This window comes from Harpia harpyja, chromosome 22 (genome assembly GCF_026419915.1).
Source record: "Harpia harpyja isolate bHarHar1 chromosome 22, bHarHar1 primary haplotype, whole genome shotgun sequence".
In the NCBI taxonomy this organism is placed as follows: domain Eukaryota; kingdom Metazoa; phylum Chordata; class Aves; order Accipitriformes; family Accipitridae; genus Harpia; species Harpia harpyja.
This window is the reverse complement of record NC_068961.1, coordinates 1,627,708-1,645,742: the sequence shown is the minus strand read 5'-3', so window position 1 is coordinate 1,645,742 and position 18,035 is coordinate 1,627,708. Positions and strand designations below refer to the sequence as shown.

General features: G+C 34.9%; 1 protein-coding gene across 3 annotated transcripts in view; it reads left to right on the top strand.

Moving 5' to 3' along the window:
- Nucleotides 1–18,035, top strand: part of MOSPD2 (motile sperm domain containing 2) — a 38,539-nt gene that overhangs the window by 7,814 nt on the left and 12,690 nt on the right. For all 3 annotated transcript variants that reach the window (XM_052773780.1, XM_052773781.1, XM_052773782.1), the window contains 7 exons: nucleotides 1,067–1,222; nucleotides 1,798–1,884; nucleotides 4,315–4,469; nucleotides 9,979–10,039; nucleotides 11,263–11,301; nucleotides 12,318–12,442; nucleotides 17,568–17,738. In XM_052773780.1, coding sequence (XP_052629740.1) covers nucleotides 1,067–1,222; nucleotides 1,798–1,884; nucleotides 4,315–4,469; nucleotides 9,979–10,039; nucleotides 11,263–11,301; nucleotides 12,318–12,442; nucleotides 17,568–17,738 — 794 coding nt within the window. The remainder of the gene's footprint in view (nucleotides 1–1,066; nucleotides 1,223–1,797; nucleotides 1,885–4,314; nucleotides 4,470–9,978; nucleotides 10,040–11,262; nucleotides 11,302–12,317; nucleotides 12,443–17,567; nucleotides 17,739–18,035) is intronic.

Sequence of the window (18,035 nt, the reverse complement as noted above, 5' to 3'; positions counted from 1 at the left end):
CAGTGTTCTAAATAGTTATTTTAATTATGATGGCCCTGAAAGTAGTTATTTTGAGTTTATTGCTGCTGACAAAGGAATTGTCTCTCCAGTATCTGAAAATTAACATTGTTTTATTAACAACCAGTCTTAACTTTTTTCATGCTAATCACAAATAAATTTGAGTAGTTTAAAAGCTTTTTTTTTTTTAGTAGTTAGCAAAGAGATGTGTATCAGTGTCTGTTGTTTTCAGAAGCCTGTTTCTATCATGGGCTCTTGATTTGCATTCTGATTATGCAGATTTCTCAAAGAGGAGCATTGATCTGAAAACTGAGCCTTTGTTTAAGCAGATCTACAACAAAAATGGGTCTACTTAGGCATTTGTATTTTACAAACTTTCCTGTTTAAAAAATAATAAAGTAATGAGCAGCAGCAACTCCTGTTTCATCACTTCCTAAAGCATGTTAACCTGTTATCCTGTTGCTAACCTGATACAAGAGGAGTTAGGCTTAGGGGTTTTGTGCTGCTCTAGAGTTGCATGTAGTTTGTTTTCAGTAAGGTAACAATTTATAACAAGTGTAGAATATGTAATCTTTAATGAAAACAATTTTGTTTAATGCATGGTCAAAAATAGTCATTTTAACATCTGTTCTCTGACATTTTGTGGTCTGACATGCTGATGCCTATAAGTTTGAGAACTCAAGCTTGAATTAGTGATGCTTAATGTATACATTCATTAGTAAACATTCTTAGACTGTATACTAATTTGTTAATTATAGAAACCTGTTTTTAAAAAAATTACACCTGCCCTACACACACCTTCTTGTTTTCTAATGTTTTTTTTTTTTCTTGGAATAAGTATCACAGGAAATATTTTTCTAGTGAGAGTAATCTTGTAGTGTTCCTAAATATTATCATAGTAGATAGTTGTTTTAATCAATTTCTTATGCTATGCTTTGTCTGCATAAGTTTGAGACTGTAAAAGAAATGCTGTGTACCCAGTAGATGCTTATATTGAAACCTGATAAATTTCCTTTTCATGTTTTCATAGCAAATACTATATTCTTACAGTAATTGATTTATTTACTAGATAAATCAGAAAAATACGATTCTAGAGATGTGGAAAGACTTCAGCAAGATGATAAATGGGTTGAAAATTATCTGATTTGGCGTCATGATGTTGTGGATGATACATTAAAGATGATTGATGAAAGCCTTCAGTGGAGGAAAGAATATACAGTTAATGGTAAGCTATGTTATATAATGATTTTGATGGTGTATGTTGCTTTCCTATAGAACTACAAGTGACTTCTATATGTAGCTTCATTAAGCACCTTTTAAAGATTTTGTAAGTACCACAGAGCTGAGCAGGAACTTTTCAACTCAGTTTAAAAAAAAAAAAAAAAAAAAAAGAAAAGAAAAAAATTAGAACTATTGCTTTTTATGTTGACCAGTGCTGTCTCACTGTTTTGTTGTGGTTCCATGTGTCTATTGAAAGGTTGTTTAGGGGGAAGACAGGCAGCTATCTTGTGTTTTGTCTTTGTGCATTTGCTAGAATGGAGTCCTTTTAAAAAAAAAAAAAGCAACCAACAAAAAAAACCACAAAAAACAAGGCTCTGTTGTTCATTGTAGTAGCAGTAGCTCTGACTCCCTAGGTAGAATAGATCTGGTTTTTGTACTGTGAGAATGTTTTGAAGGTGAGCTCTATCTACAGGACTTCACAATCTGAATTAAAGGGTGGAGCATTTTTAGTGACTTCTGTTAAGTTACAATGGGATTATTAATATGATTACTGAAATAATGTTTCATTTGACTTTGCAGACTTGACAGAATCTGTCCTTCCAAAATGGTTATTTGAAAATGGTTCTCTCTTTCTGCATGGATATGATAAAGAGGGCTATAAATTATGTAAGTTACAAAGAATATAATATTTTCAGTCACTGATCATTATTTTTTGTTTCCAGCATTTTAGCATCTATTTTGAAAAATAAACAATTTAAAAATAGAAGTAGGTACATACTGGCAACTGTTTTTACTAAAAATGATGAGAAGATGGTAATTTTGAGTATCTCTGGATCATAGAAGTAAAATGAGGAAACTTTATCAGCAGTTTTAAAAAATCATAAACCTTTATCCTAATTATAATGCACGTTTTAACTTTCCTGTTGGAGTGCATTGTTTCTGTATCTACTGTGGTGAGTATATGACTAGTATAAATGTTCATTATTACAGTGCATTGTCATTGCTTTTCTAGCAGCCCACATTCTTGCATACTTGCAGTGGTTCACAGGAGGTCTGCAATGGTTTTCCTGTTTTTTACATTTTTTCTGATGTCATCAGAATGTTCAGTAACAGCATGGATAGCTGAGAATTGTTGGAGAATGAACTCTCAAGTTGTGATTAAATTCTAGTAACTAAAGAATAAGATTTGTAGGGAAACAGTAAATATTGCCTGAAATACTCCTGAGATTGTTTTAATAGTGTATAATAGGTGGTCAATATTATTTTCTATTAATTAATCTGTTGTAACATCTCACATATTTGCTTTTAATTAAGCTTAAATCCTATGAGGCAAAAGAGGCTTTTTAAACAAATCACTCATGAGGCTTTCTAAGCAATGATCTTGAACCTTGAAAAAACCAAAAAATTAAATCTGAAATTCTGCTTTTCCTTGGTTTACAAGGGCTAGTTTGTACTTTCAGAAATACACTAACAATCCAATCTTTTATAGAAATGACTGTGTTTTAAACACTGATATACTAGTTTTCAAAAAAAAAAAAGTCATGACCAGAAAAATACAGCAACTGTCCCTTTCCTTATCATTGTGAGATATCAGTGCTGTATGAAAAATTGCTGCTTTGTTATGCTTTGTGATTTTCTTTTAGCCTCCAAGGTAAGTATTCAAGGATAAGTGGCAGTGATACCTTTTTTAATAGCATTTAGAAAGCTGAGCATGATTATACTGGGTGGTCCAATTTGGTGAGATTGGGGGGAAGGGGAGAAGTAAAAAAAAAAAACCATCACTTCTTTGCATCAGTGCTTGGTCTGAGAAAATAATGCAATTGTTTCATGACAAGAATGTGTAAGTTGGGTAAATAACGATTTCTGATTTTATTGTCACAAACATAACTAATGTCTCAATTTTCCATACCTGAAATGTTTCTTTTGTGAATGTTAATTGGGTCAGAATATCTGACTTGGTATGTAAATTCAGATTGTATCGTAGTTAAGTTCCTGGTTAGTCAACATTTGAGAAACGTGCTTCTTGGGCCACGTGCTCCATTCTCATTCTGTTATGTAAAATAGACATTTTAAAGTATAATGAAGTTCTTCAAGAATTATTGGTTACTTTCACAAGAGTCCTGTGTTTGAATAGGGGTATCTTTGAAATTCTGAACTTAGAGCATTTGGTTAATATACTATGTGTAAAAAAAAAAAAAGTTTGTTTCTTTACATGAGCCATAAAATATTTTTTTTTATTTGCAATTGGAAGTAAAAGACATGGAGAAGAAATCTGTTTTTTAGTAAGACTTTCCAAGTTTCAAAGAAAAATATTAGAGTATATCTACAATTATTTTCAGGGCTTGTCTAATTTTGGTATTGTAGAGGTACCAAAAATGAAGGCTGCTTTTCATTGCTGCCCCAAATATTTCTTCTATCACTTCATTGTATAATCAGTAATTTGGTTTCAGACATTTTTATAAAGTCTGTTACTTTGAAATGTGCTACTTTTCATGGAAAAACTTGTCTTTGCATGACTTATTTCTTATTCCAGAAGGGTATGTATTGGGCTTTCATTTATATAATGCTGCTCATCTGGATTTTTTTCATTTTATTTTAGAAAGATGTGTTGCTTTTTGTATAATTCATAATGTGTGTATAAATAGTTTTTCAAAACACATCAACTACGATGCTGTAGAAAACTAAGCAGAAAAAGAAACATAAATTTCACAACAATACTTAGAATATATGCAGAACATAATATCAAATCTGAGGACCATGTGATTTAATTTGAAATTATGAAATGATAATCTAGATAAGTAGTCTTTAAATACATGAAAAGTATTTTTCCACTCTCCTGTTTCTTCTGTGCTGTAATTCTTTATTTTCAATTTCTAAAAAGTTCCAGTATAAAAATGTGAGCAAGGAAAGGGAGGTGGGGTAAGGTATGCAGCTGTCTTTCTAGCTGTTCTGTGGCCATAAAATCAGTAGAAATGTAGAATACAAACTCAGGGGTGTTAAATTTTGGTGCATCCTGTATAGTTATTTGAATAATGTTTTCTGATAATTTGGTCTGTTGTTTCAATTTTTGTATGTGTTTTTCCTTCTTCTCACAAGTTTGGTTCAGAGTGAAACATCATACAAGAGATCCTAAACAACAACTTGAGAAAAAGAAACTGGTAGCTTTTTGGTTAGAACATTATGCCAAGAGAGATCATGGAAAGCCCTTAACAGTGGTATTTGACATGGCTGAAACTGGAATCAGTCATATAGTAAGTATTTTTATTGTGTTTTTCTGATTGCTTTCTGACTTATTTAACCTACGTCCCCAGAAAAAGGGGAGTCCCTGTGCAGTCCTTGACACCTAAGTAATTTAACAATTGCTCACATCAATGATATGTAGAGCTTCTTCCCTTGACATGAGCAGTTTCCCAAACCTTTTGTTACATATTAAAGTTTAAGTCTTGTGCAGCACACTGAAAACTTGCTTTTAGTTTGGTGACTGAGCCAAAATGACTATATATAGTAGTTGCTCACCAGCTTGGTGTGTGAGCTGTCATGGATGACAGTAGTAGAACTTAATTTTTAAGCACCCAAAAGGCAGTAGGCTGAGCCATCTTTTATTGCGAGTGCAGTTGCTGCCATTCCTTCAACAGCTCCATTTTCATTGTTGTCATCTTTTTTGGACAAATCAGTCAAGAGTGAAGGATGGAAAAATGGGGTAATGGTGAAGCATTAAAACCCTTAGATGCAGTGGCTGAGATCTTTGAGAATGATGATCTGTACTGAAAAGTCAGCTGAAAATTCTGATCCTGGTCTTGCCTTTCCATCCTCCATGCTGTGTATGCTGTCCCTGTATATTTAAATTGCGTTCATTTCTTAAGTCCCTGCATGCATCTCTCTCCACCCATTGAATTTTGTTGTGAAGATAAGTTAGCTGGATTCAAAAGAGCAGTTCATCAAGTCAACTTTGCTTTCAGTATTCATCTTTAACCAAATATAGTCCAAGTCTGTCTTTTCTCTTACTAACATACATGTTATTACAATGATGAGACTAATATAATGAAGAAATCTGCATGCTAGTTGCTGTGTACAGATACAGAAAAAATGCAGGTGTCTGAGTTTGAACAGATGTGATAGACTCCTGAATTGTAGGCCTGTCTATCAGACTCAAATTTATACTTCTTTAGGAATAATATCTTCACCCCCTTTTTCAGTTCCTTGTCCAACCTATCAGCTTTTCTGAAGACTGCTTCCTCCACACTTGACCTTACATAAATGAGAGACTCCAACTTTTCATTCAGGAGAGGAGACATTTCTCTTAGCAAAAGTTTTTATGCATTTCTAGATGTTCTTTAGGACTACAAAATGAAGGAGGAGCAGTGTAGCTTAGTCACTTCTGTAAAAATGATGATTATTCAAAAGGTTGCAATTAGATAAGAAAATTCTAATGATTTTAAGAGTAGGATTTCACTTTTGCCTTGGACGTAATTGTAGAACTGAATCATTAAAGAAGCTGAGAAGGAATTATACTAGTTCTGGAAACTATTCCAGAAAACTATTTCCCATTTGTACAATAACTTACAAAATTAAAAGCTTCATCAATTTTAAAAACATTGCAGAATTAAGTACTTGAAATTCCATGTTCTAGGTATTCGGAAATAAGTGGCGAAAAAAATTAATTCCATACCACTTAGTCATATGTCAAGTCAGTAGTCTACTTTGGGAATGAATTAGAGATTTATTGTAGTTATACATAGGATTGGGTAATTCCCTGCCTGAAGTAAACTTCAGAGAATGTTTAAGTTTAGATGCTCATTGGAATTTAGCAAATTGTTCATGTATGTTACATGAAACTTAAATGTATTTAAGAACTGTTACTGAATTGATGGTCTTAACTGTTCTTAAGACCTGTGCCTATATGGAAAAGTGGAAGATTTAAAGAATGTCATTTGTGGGATTTTGAATTTTCAAAAGCTTCATTTATGGTCTCTTTGGCCGTATTATTTCATAAACTGATCCTGAAAATGTTACTGTGAAATGTTAAAATTTTCCCCAAACTCATCCCTGTGGAATGTTCTTACTTTAGAAAACCAATAGTTGAGTATCTCTTCATTTTCACTAAAGCTTTCACAAAGCACACAATTATTTGTTTTTACATGACCTCTGGAATTTCATAGTGTTCAATGACACTCCATATTTTCTTTTGCTTCAGTGATTCTTGCACACTATCTGAACCTGTTGTAACTTGGTATCCATACACCTGCATTTCTTTGAATGATGCTAAGCTACATTGCGTTTGTAGTGTAGTAGCATCAATGTTGTAGCATGTAGAGTCGTGTTTCTAGTAGTCTGACCGAGCTAGAGATTCTGCTCAGTGTGGTATTTTTCCATTGCGATGCAGAAACGCTATTATCTATTTCTGGAGGCAAACAATTGCCTTAGCACCTATCCCTTGTGAACAGTTTTTATCATATGATGGATTTCAACCTACAAAACATACAAAGAAATATATTTGGTTCACTTGTTTAAGCATTTACTTTAGTAAACTTGGGATAGGCATCTTTTGCTGATACCCATTGGTATTCATATGTTCTATGTGTCAGCACTTCTATGAGGACCAGAATCACAAACTACTCCTTATGGAGTTATTTGTAAATATATTGCAGTTGAAGACAGAATTGTCAACTGCATGCTCTGGGTCTTCTTTTTTGAGGTTCTTTTTCACTTCCCTTGCTTTGAGATGGAATTTTTGATCCCAATATTCTCTTCTCCCTTCTCAGCGCTCATCAGTACACTGTCTGGTTGCACACTGTCATCTGGACTTTTTGTGTATATTCTAGAAGTTTTTTATACGCATTTTGCTCCTAAGATGGTTCCTTAGTTGGATTTCGGTATGTCTTATTAAAATCTCAAGGTTCAAAAGCTGCACTTGTTATAGAGCAAAAGTTCTGGTTAATGTCTGGATCACTAGATTTACTTAGCTCTAAGTGCGTGAGGTGCAATCTTTGTTTTATGTTGTCACCTTTACAGTGAGTCTCTTACATTCACCAGATCGGGGGGGGGGGGGGGGGGGTGATCCATTTTAGGTATGAGTCTGGGCATCAGCTTGTGTACAGCTTTATCTACAGTTGTTGTTAATACAGTCTGAATGATATACTATTACTACTACCAGTAGAATGTGATCTGGTTAATGGCATATCATGAAGCTGCAGCTTACCTACTGATAGAGATCCTCTTCTGAAATTTGGAAATGAAAATGCATTTTTTAAATTTATGTGGGTTTAGGAGTGAATGTATGTTGTAGTGTCTCTTCCTTTAGGTCTGGTTTTCTACCTATTAGTATCTTTTTATGGAAAGCATAAATGCATACCCATAGTTTACTACAGGCATCTTTAAGATTTGCTTTGTAGGAGCTTGTTTAGAAGATTAGAACAATAACACCTCCTGCACTTTTACTGATCCTCAACTTACACAATCTAAAGTAAGGATTTTTTTTTTTGGAGGGGTTGGGGGAGGTGACATTTGAGTAACTTTAGATAGACAAAAATCTACAGTTATCTCTCATTCCCTTTGGCTGAGTTCAGTAGAGAAAAGTACTTTTTTAGCACCCACTTTCAGGAGCAGAATCTAAGCTGGTTTAGATTGCAAGATGGAGATCTTGCCTATCATTACATATTTATAGATTTAATCTGATAACTAAAAATCTCATAGATTGTCTATAGGTTAAAAAAAATCATATCTATAGAATATTGAATTTTTTCTTCCCAAATGCCATGCTGTCCTGTTATTTTTACAGGAATGGCTAAAACTTGTATCTTGTTCTTTCTTTTTTTGTTGGTATTTAAATATAAACGAAAAGAAAAAAGCTTTCTGCCTTTTCAAGGCAAAATGGTTCATGTTGCATTGTGACCTTGCAGCTGTGCAGTACAGCGCCACAAGCTTTTAAGATATTTTGACAAATAAATACGGTGTAATTCAGTTTTGCAAGACAGGATTGGTGCTCTTATCTGTGCCTTGAGGGCTGTCTATCCATACTGCTAAAGATAATACTGGAGCCATGGTTTTATATAACAAGAATATAGGATTGTAGTAATTTCCTTGATGTGAAAAAGCAACTTGATTTTGGTTTTGTGGAGTATATCCTGAAGCAACTTCTTTCTGGTGTCTTTGAGACTCCCAGAGACACTATCTCAGCAAGTGCTGTCTATAAGTGTCCCATTGTACAGTCTTGCTTTGTAGTTAGTACGCTTATCACAGAAAGGAATATTTTTTTAATGGCTGTTTGTAGCCATGTAGAGTAACTGATAAATTTTATCCTAAAAGAACTTTGATTTCTGAGTTCTCTTCCAGAGCATGCTTCATTTGTTTGTTCCATTGCTATGGACATCTACTACGTCAGCTTTTATCACTGGTATGCAGCCAGGTAATTCTGATAGCTCATGCCTTGTCGTACCAGTTCAGGTAACTAGAATAGAGGCAGTTATTGAATGGTTTGCTGAAATCTGTACTTCTAATTCCAGGCTTTCAGCAAAATAATGGATCCATCCTCCTAATATCTGACAGCGCTGCTTTTGGATAGGCAGCGGAATAGAGAGTAGCATCCTTGTTAATGCACTGGAGATTCTAATCATTGCTTGGAAATCTATCACTGTTTATGCTATTAAAAGAAAGATACTGCATTTGGTACAAGCAACAGCCAGTTGAGAAATGCTTCTATTAAATGCTACCTTCTGCCTCTAAAGATACCAAGCTTTCAGTTAGTTTCTAGTTACTGAACCTACGAATAAAGCTTTCAGGTTGTGGGTAGTCCTTTTACGCAGGGTCTTGGTTTTTTTTCTTTATTGGCAAATGTTGTAATAGCATGTTTACATCATTCTTGGACCCCATTCCCCATAGCTTTTTTACTGTTATGATGGGCTTTGGATCCTCCATTAGCAATATATTTTGTACTATTTCTGAAAGTAGTAGTAGTGGTCACCTCTGTTAGGACTGAGGAAAGTATGAGTACTCATGGCAGGCTTCCCACCTAACCGAAGTACCTTATTGTGGTAAGGTATCTCTCACTTCATTATCTATACCTGTTTCATAAAAATGACTTTTTTTGCCCTTTACTGTGTAGTCAGTTCTGTTATACCTGGATTTTGCAATGGAGGCTTGGCTGTACTATTTCTGTGCAGCTGCTCACTGGATGGAAGCACCCTGAAAATGGGTGCTATACAAGCAGCTTTTTTGAGTGCTGCCTCTGTCTACAATTTCTCTGCATACCACAAGCTAATACTGAAACCAAAAACTCTCTTAAAAGAAAACCTATTTTTTTCCTTCCAGAAGATCCTGAGTGCAGTAGTATATTGAACAATATGCAAGGTAAATTATCGAAGGGAAATTTCAGTAGGTTTAGTGCTCTCCCTTGTAAGGCTTTAAGATAATCTGTCAAGTTTCTCTAGTGTTAAAGGTTTATTTTTCCTGTATCTTTCCTTTACAGCTTAAATCCTGTTAATACTCTGCAGTAGTTTAGATACTTGATTTACTGCATTGATAATAGGTCTGTTGACTTCCTTCTTAGACCATGAAGCTAAGTTTGGCCACAATCCTGCAGCAATTTAATGAAGTGAAAAGCATTGCATTGAGTTTGGATGATGTTTGTAGTATGTGTAAAACTTGAATATAGATGATTACAATATAAGTATCTTGTACTATTCAATAAGTGCCTTAGCATAACTAAGCCTGTATTTTTAATATTTTGATTTATGTTGCGTTTTTTCTGTGCTTTTATTTTAGGACTTGGATTTTGTTCGTTTTATTGTCAACTGTTTTACAGATTACTACCCAAACTTCCTCAGTAAGTATTGTATATTAAATCTTAAGTACTGTAGATTTATGTAATAAGAGCATTTCATAATATTACAGATGATGTGGGAGACTGTCTTTCTGTGTGCTTTGTGGTAACTACATGGAACACATGGGCATTACAGATTCAGAATATTTTTGTGCTTGTATGTCAGCACAGCTTTGTATTGTAAATAAACTTTACATTCATCAAAAATCAACTGGCTTTTCAGGAAATAATAATTTAAGAAATGTTTTTACAGATTAAAAATTTATGTAAGCTTTCAGTAGAACTGAATTGGCCTGTTTTTTCCTTTGCTCCTTGTTACTCGGATAGAAGCTTTGCAAACTTTCATGGTAGTTTGCATCCTTTAGGAGTCTTCAGGGGACAAAGAATGAATGGCTATAGAAAATCTTAGGGAGCAGTGGTTTACTCTAAACAAGAATAAGGCCCGTTTGTGTGCACACTTGGAAAAACCTGCATACTTGTCTGCTAATTTTTTTTATGGTTAGGCAAACACAGAATAGTTTTTGCTAGCTCATTTTATTTAAGTTATAAATTTTAGGTGAAAATGTGTGAGTATTGAAATTCTGTACAGCAACTGCTTAAACTCTGAATATTACATTTCAGCTTGCTGATCAAAGTTTTGAACTTTGATCAAATATCAAACTTAGAGGCAAGTGCAACATTATGGTTTTGGTTTTTTTGACATTCAACAGAAATTTTGGGACACTTCTGAGTCAAAGTACTAACTTCTCAGACTTCTCTGCTAAAAGAAAGCAAGCTTAGGAAAAAATGTAGATTTACCAAGACTTTTACTATTTGTTTGGGAAGAAGAGGTGCTGAATATAACTGTTAAACTTCCTTTTCCATTCAATAGCTGCTTTTCTAGGTCAGGTTGAGATCTTACGTTCTCTGCCTTATTTGGGGAGATTACTTATTAGTAACAGTATGTCAGAAAAGTAGTATCCCAGAGAAGTATATAAACAGTGTATAACTTAGAACTTCATTAATCGTTTTCCAAGCAAACAGCTAATGTTTTTATATAGTAATAGAAATAGGTTTATACATGTTAAAAACAATTATACAAAATTGCTTCCCCAGAGAAGTGAACATAGAGGTTTCTAAAAATGAGTATTCACTTTTTACATGACCATTATTACTGTGCTTCCTCTTAAACAGAAATACATAACACTTGGTATTCACATTATTTCCTTTTCTTCTTGTCTTTTCAGCAAAGATAGTGATCTTTGAAATGCCATGGATAATGAATGGTGAGTTGTTTGGTTTTTTATTGGGGGTTTTTTGATTGTGTTAACTTTCTAAAATTAGTAGCATAAATAGGAAGCATTTTTTTTCTGCTCTGTGTAGATACAGCTGAATGGTGGAATTTGTTAAACATGCATCTTGAAATCTGTCAATTTGTAGGTTGCATACTTTTTGTTTTTCCTTCTAGCATTGCATTTTGGATCATACTTTAAATGCAGTCTGTATTCATCCTGTTATCTTTAAAGCTTGGGAGACCTTGATAAATAGTCTATTCCTTAAATGTTTCCAACTGTAATCCTTTCAAAGCTAGATCTGTTCATGATTTAGGAATACTATCATCAACAATTGATGGACACTTAGAACCAGCCAAAAACTAGAATACACAATTTAAGATAGATGCTGGACACTGGACACTGATATTGTTACATATGTTTTGATGTGGATACTTCAATAACTACCTTTAATTATAATGTACAGGATAAACGTGTTGTTCTTGTATTTTTACCATATGAATACATATTTTTATGCTGGCTTTAGATTTTTCTGTATATTCATGTTTTACCATCACTGAAATAACTATGGTTTTTTGAGAATACTCTGTAAATCTAAACAAGTGTCCTTTAAAGCAGCAAAACATTTCAACTGGGAAGAGTTTATACATATCTTTCCCAATGTCCCTCACTCAGACTTGGAAATACAATTGATTTTACCCTTCAGTACTTCCTGGGCTAAAATCCAAGACAAAAAGTTGTCATTTATTAAATCAAAGATACTGTTTCCATGAAAGTCTGTGGTCTATCTGCATTCTTCTGTAGAAAAGTATATGTCCATAAAATATTTTCTCTGTAAATAATCTTTTCCTTGCACTGTTTATTCCCATTATAATAGATATTTTCAGAGCAGGTCCTGCCATATCTTATGGGATGTAGCTCACTTGTGTTCTATAAGGTCTACCAGTACACTGCAAAAAACCCCTTCCTGACAACTTATGTATACCTTTTTTTTTTTTTTTTTTTAAAAGCTGCTTTTAAAATTGTGAAGGGTTGGCTTGGCCCAGATGCAATAAGCATGTTAAAGTTCACGAACAAGAGTGATGTACAGGAATACATTAGTGGAGAGTATCTGCCACCTCACATGGGTGGAACAGTAAGTATATTAACATTTCATGGTCTTTTTGTGATAGATTGAGACACGCCTGTATAAATTACACATGTGGGGTTGAGAGTTGGCACTTCATGGATGTGAAATTGTTCTGCCAATGATAATTTGTAAATCACATTAATAAAAAATAGGTTAACTTCATAAGAATTTGCTATCTGGCAGTCTTAAGTACAGAAATAACTTTTCTGAATCATTCATCCACTTTCAAGTCATTGGAAACCACTTAGTTTTTCAGACCTTAAAAAATAAAAATCCATTTTAAGTGTCATTCTTCCTTCTACTCTTTTTTTTTTTTCCTCCCACCTAATGAATTAGAGATTATGTGTTGGTTTATGAAACAAGTTCTGTGGACAGAAAATAGAGTTTATGGCTCAGTTTTCATCCCGCTCCAAAGCTATGATTCAGTAAAGACAATCATACTGCAATTATTTTTTCTTTGTTGTCTTTAGGGCTGCATTTTAAGACATGGCTGTAGAAGATTCTTTCTTGAGAGTATATTAGAGCTCCAAAGAATATGCTACAATCCAGTATCACTTAACAGAGCCTGGATCCTATTCTAGTGCAATCTAAACAGCGAAACAGCACAAGCATCTTGTACAACAGGTTTCACTTTTCACAAAGCTAGTAAATAAGTTTGCATAATCTTTATAATAGAATTTGCAGAAAGAGGACGTTTTTTCTTTAAAGTTTTTGTAGACCACTTGTGGTAGTGGAATAAGCCCACTGCAGAGGAGTTATTTTTACTTATTTTCCTTTTTTTTTTTTCCTGTTTTTGGAGTTATGGCAGTAACAATATGGAGAAAAGGAAGACTCTGCTTCAGCAATAGTAGGAGAAGCCATGTTCTTTTATATACAAACTCAAAGTAGATTTCTGGTAGCCAGAACATATGAAACTTGTTTTGGGAACATAAAAGACTAAGTTACCTTGGTTTTTATTTGGCTGAAAGTAGCAGCCTTTAAAAAGTGCTTTTGCACAAGACTCTTGAAGAAAAGATACTCTTTTTCTCCATGGAAAATTGCTTCCCAAACTCTCCAGTCTCATGTAAGAAATTTCTCATGTTCAAGACAGCTGAAATTGCTGAACTTCATTGAGGGGAGGGCTGATGATGTCTGAAGTGGCTTCAGTAAGGATTTGAACGGGGTATAGCAGTGGTTCTGAGCCTAGTTCCCATGGTGTTGTCCTATTGTTCCAATAGAGGGGGAAAGTTCTTTTCTTCCTCAGAGCTGAGTATCTCCTGTCTGCTTTTTAGACCATCTTAACCGATAGCTAATTACATCTTTAAAGAAAGAACTTGTGACTTTGCTAAATATCCTCCTGAAGTATCTGGTTGAGCACACAATCTTAGAGTTATCTTTTATCCTGCCTTGGTCCTGAAAGGTCTCATTGGCAGTTAGCGGTTATTGACAAAGTTGGCTCCATGTTGCCCATCTTCTAAGACCATTAACAAGTTCCAGAATCATGGAGGCAGCTTATCCAAACCATTTGTCTGTGGTTGTAAGTTGCAGTGACAGAAATAAATTAGTAGAATGGGAGTAAACTTGCTTGAAAAGGACTGCAGGGGTTTTGACAATTTCGGAAAAGAAGCTATATCTTTACATATTAAAAGCCCTGTATTTTGAACCAGCAGATGTTTTGTCTAACTACTGAGTCTTTGGTATTTAGCCACTTGATAGGTGTTTTGAACTTTTAACCTCAGAACTGTCATCATCTGGAAGCATTGTTAGCAAATATTCAGGCTCCAAAATTGTGCTCTGGATCTTCCTTCCAAAGATTTCTTCGGTGCTTACAGAAAGGAGGATTTTGCATCTCTGACAGCAAGGAGTTTTTCAGTGACCAGAAGACAGACAACTTACTGACCTTTTCTCAGAATTTAATTTTTCTTAAGGTGGTTAACCTTGGCTCCTCTTGAGGCAACTAGATAGAGTACATTCATCAATATTAGTGTTGTCAGGCCTGTTTTTTTAAGGCAGTATCTGACTTGCATAAACTAATTCCCTTCATTTTCCAGTCAAGTGTTTGTGTTTGGTTTGGGGGTTTTTTTGTCTCCTTCCAATTCCTTGTTGTCTTTGATTTCCACACATTTAGGAACAGATCATCATATTTGCAACTAGCGTAATGCAGGTGAAGAGCACAGCATATCTGTTTGTCCTTCATACTTTACAGTAGCCATAAGTAGACTTTCATCCTCTTTCTGCTGTGTCCCCTACTAGCATGCATCTTGGAAGAGCCAGGGCTTGCCAGATGTAAACACCTAGTGGAGCAGGTCATTTGGCTAGTTACTTTGGGGAGATACAGGGAATGTAAGTGCAGTGGAATCTAGGTATCCAAGAACAAAGTTAGAGACTAGTTTTGGAATTAACAAAAAAAAAATCCTTTTTGGAAATAGAATTAAGAATGTTGAACTTGGAGTCAATGATTATTTTGCTGAATCAAAGGAACTGTTCTGTGTCTCCATCGGAAGCCTTCAAGCTTCAATATCTGTCAAGTTATCTTTAAGTATGTTTTGTTTGCACTCTGTCACGCAAAGGATGAATCTGATGCTTTTCTTAGCATGAAAATCCTTCAATCAACTGTCAGCCAGCTGAGAAAGGAGGAAAGTTACTTGCTTGATGTTAGACAACTAGTGGACAAAGGTGTCTCCAGAGTATCAAAAGCATTAAAACTAATTATGAAAAACAAACTTGGATTTTGCAGGACTTTCCATTCAAGTCCTTATGAGTGTCTGTTGGCTGTGGCTATTGCCATACTGCTAATCAAGAGGGCCTACACACTGTGTACCTGGATCTGAGTTGTTCTTGTCTACAGTGCACAGAAGTCCCTCTCTTTATAGCAGGTTTGTCTTTGAGAACTTGTCAGAATTGCCTAAAACAGATCTAGGAGCAAGCTAATGATAAGTAGCCTGGAAAATTAGGGTTAGGTGCTCAAAAGCCACTTACTAATTGTTTTCATTTAGTAATAAATGTATACTAAGTTGGTGTTTTCCTGGATTCCCAATCTGTTGTATCCCACATTCTACCACTTCCAGCTGTTGATACTGATGGTGGAACAGTCCAAGTCTTAAGGCATACATGGTTCTGACTGGCCAGGAAGATCCGTTGCCTCTTCAATAACATTTTGTGTAAGACTAATGTACATACAGCATACACATTGATGCAACACATGTACATACAGTAGGGTGTTAGTTTCTGTATTTGCCCGGTTTTCCTTTGTCAGAGATGGATTTGACAAGGATGAATTGCCCAAGATTCCCTCCACTGGTGCCAATATTGAACACTGTGTGTAACTAGAATGCTGTGTTCTTCACCTGGGTATCTGAATTGATAGTGCATAGCTTGTTTTCTTGGAAGTACCTTTCATAGGTCAGCGGCATGAAGTTAAGACCTCACTAGGCATTTTGCTTGTGATTTCATGGCCACTGTGTACATGTAATCTTAGAAAATACCATTACTGTGATTAAGATATCTCTACAATTGCCAAACACAGTAGTCTAAAGTCTCTACATCTGCTATAAAAGAAAGCCATTAGTATATAGAATGGATGTATCAAGCATTGAATAAATCTGTCTTGCTTACCTCTCTGAGGTTTTTACCCTGTTAGTAGATAAACCCATGCCACTGAAACTTATGGACTGTGATTGGGAAGCCTGGGACTTTGAGTTGTCCCAATGATGAGATGCTGTCTAGCATTGTGGATTAACATGGTCAAGTGAAATGTGCAGCAAAATTAACATCTCTTTATTAAGGTCACTTTGCTATATGTTATTCATCATGTGCTGGAAGGGAGTGAAAAGGCTTATCAGTTTGGCTGAGGGTAACCTGGTTATTTCTGCCTTGTATTTGCAAATGGAGGATGTCAATATTCTGCAAGCCTACTGTAATGTTTCTAACAGTCTGGAGTCTTCTAGTAGTGAATTAGTCTGTTACTGATATTTAAAGCTTGTCCTTTAGGCCCTTATTAGGATATTGCTTGAGCCAGTGGATACCTGTTTCAATCACCTAAAGATCTGTGACTGTTGTTTCTGCCTGAAGAACAGCAGAGATTTAGGCCTTGATTATAGATTAGCAGGAAATATGCTGTTTTGTTTGGGGTTTCTTTGAATGGCCTTATTTAAGGTTTTTCCTTTTTTCTTAACATCACATTATTCTTTATTTTGAGAAAATGTACTTGCTTATGGAGAGCTCTCTTGAAACACCTTTTTTTTAACTCCTTGCTGGTAGCATAGTTTGGGAACTGTGGGCATGGCTCTAGTCTGCCTCACAGAAGTCAAAGCTATGTTATTTTCTTCTTCTACTGGAAAAGCTGACAGACTAATTCAGTTTACCTGGGGTTTAAAACTGTTTGAAAATGCAGTAGGAACAGAGATCCCTGTTTAAACACTGTTTCTAACATTAGAAGTAAGAAAACTATTTTGAGAATGTTAAGAGAATTTCTAGTTAGCAAAAACTGTTTTTTACTGGTCTTCTGACAGAAAAGGCACTCTCACTGTAGATGCTTCAAGAACTTAAGTATGCTGCTTCTACATTACTCAGGTATCTTGAATATGGTCCTTAGATTGATTTGGCATTCCAAAGACTGAGGTCTATGTTGCAGGATATGTTAAAGGTCCACGCTCTAGGTTAAACCTGAGGGATTTTTGGGGGTTGTTTCATGGTTTTGTTTTTTGTGGGTTTTTTTTTCTAATTTTCTAACTGCGGCTATTATGAAACTAAAATAGAAAAAAACCAAGAGTTTTTCATCACTTTTGGAACACTAGAAATAGCTGTCATAGGTTTTAAACCATGTTTCCTAGAGCTAAGAACAAAACTTCAGCATTAAGACTGAATGCTGATCCTCAATAGACCAGATTCTGCAATTCCACTGTGACTATAAGTAACAGTAGTTACAATTTATTGGCTTCATTGAGTGACTGTATTTATCTGTCTATTAATGATGATAAAATAAAAACTATTGGTAGTGTCAGCTTTCTGCACAGGGGTCCAACTTAAAATGGATGAATACAAGTCGTGGGGAAAAAAAAAAATTGATAGTATTTCCATTAAAAAAATACCAGAGAAGGCACTTCTCATCCTCTTAAATAACTGGTCCTTTAAATATCTCCTTATGTTTTAGGATTCTTTCAAGTACAGTTATCCTCCATTGGTTGATGATGATTTTCAAACTCCTTTATGTGAAAATGGGCCCATTACTAGTGAAGATGAGCATGAAAGTAAAGAAGAGATAGATGCGGACACCAAGGAGTCTGGGGAGCTGAATGAAGAACAAAACCTTAATCAGAAAAAGGTATCTAACTCTGAAGGTTGAGGCAAGACTAGTTAAATGCTTACAAAGTGGGACAGGAGGCATATGACTCTTGTTTCTTGTCTGGCTTTTACTTTGTGTGTTGGTTTTTTTTAACATATTTTTCTGCCCTCCAGTTTGACAAAAGAACCCAGTAAAACTGAAAATTATACTTAGTTTCAACCTTGCTCTGGAATATAGCGAATTGTCCAGTAAAATTTAAAAGGTTTCTGTGTTTTGTTTTCAAAGGTTGTCTTTCTAGTTGGTTTATTTTTAATCTTGGGATATCTAGTGGTGCAC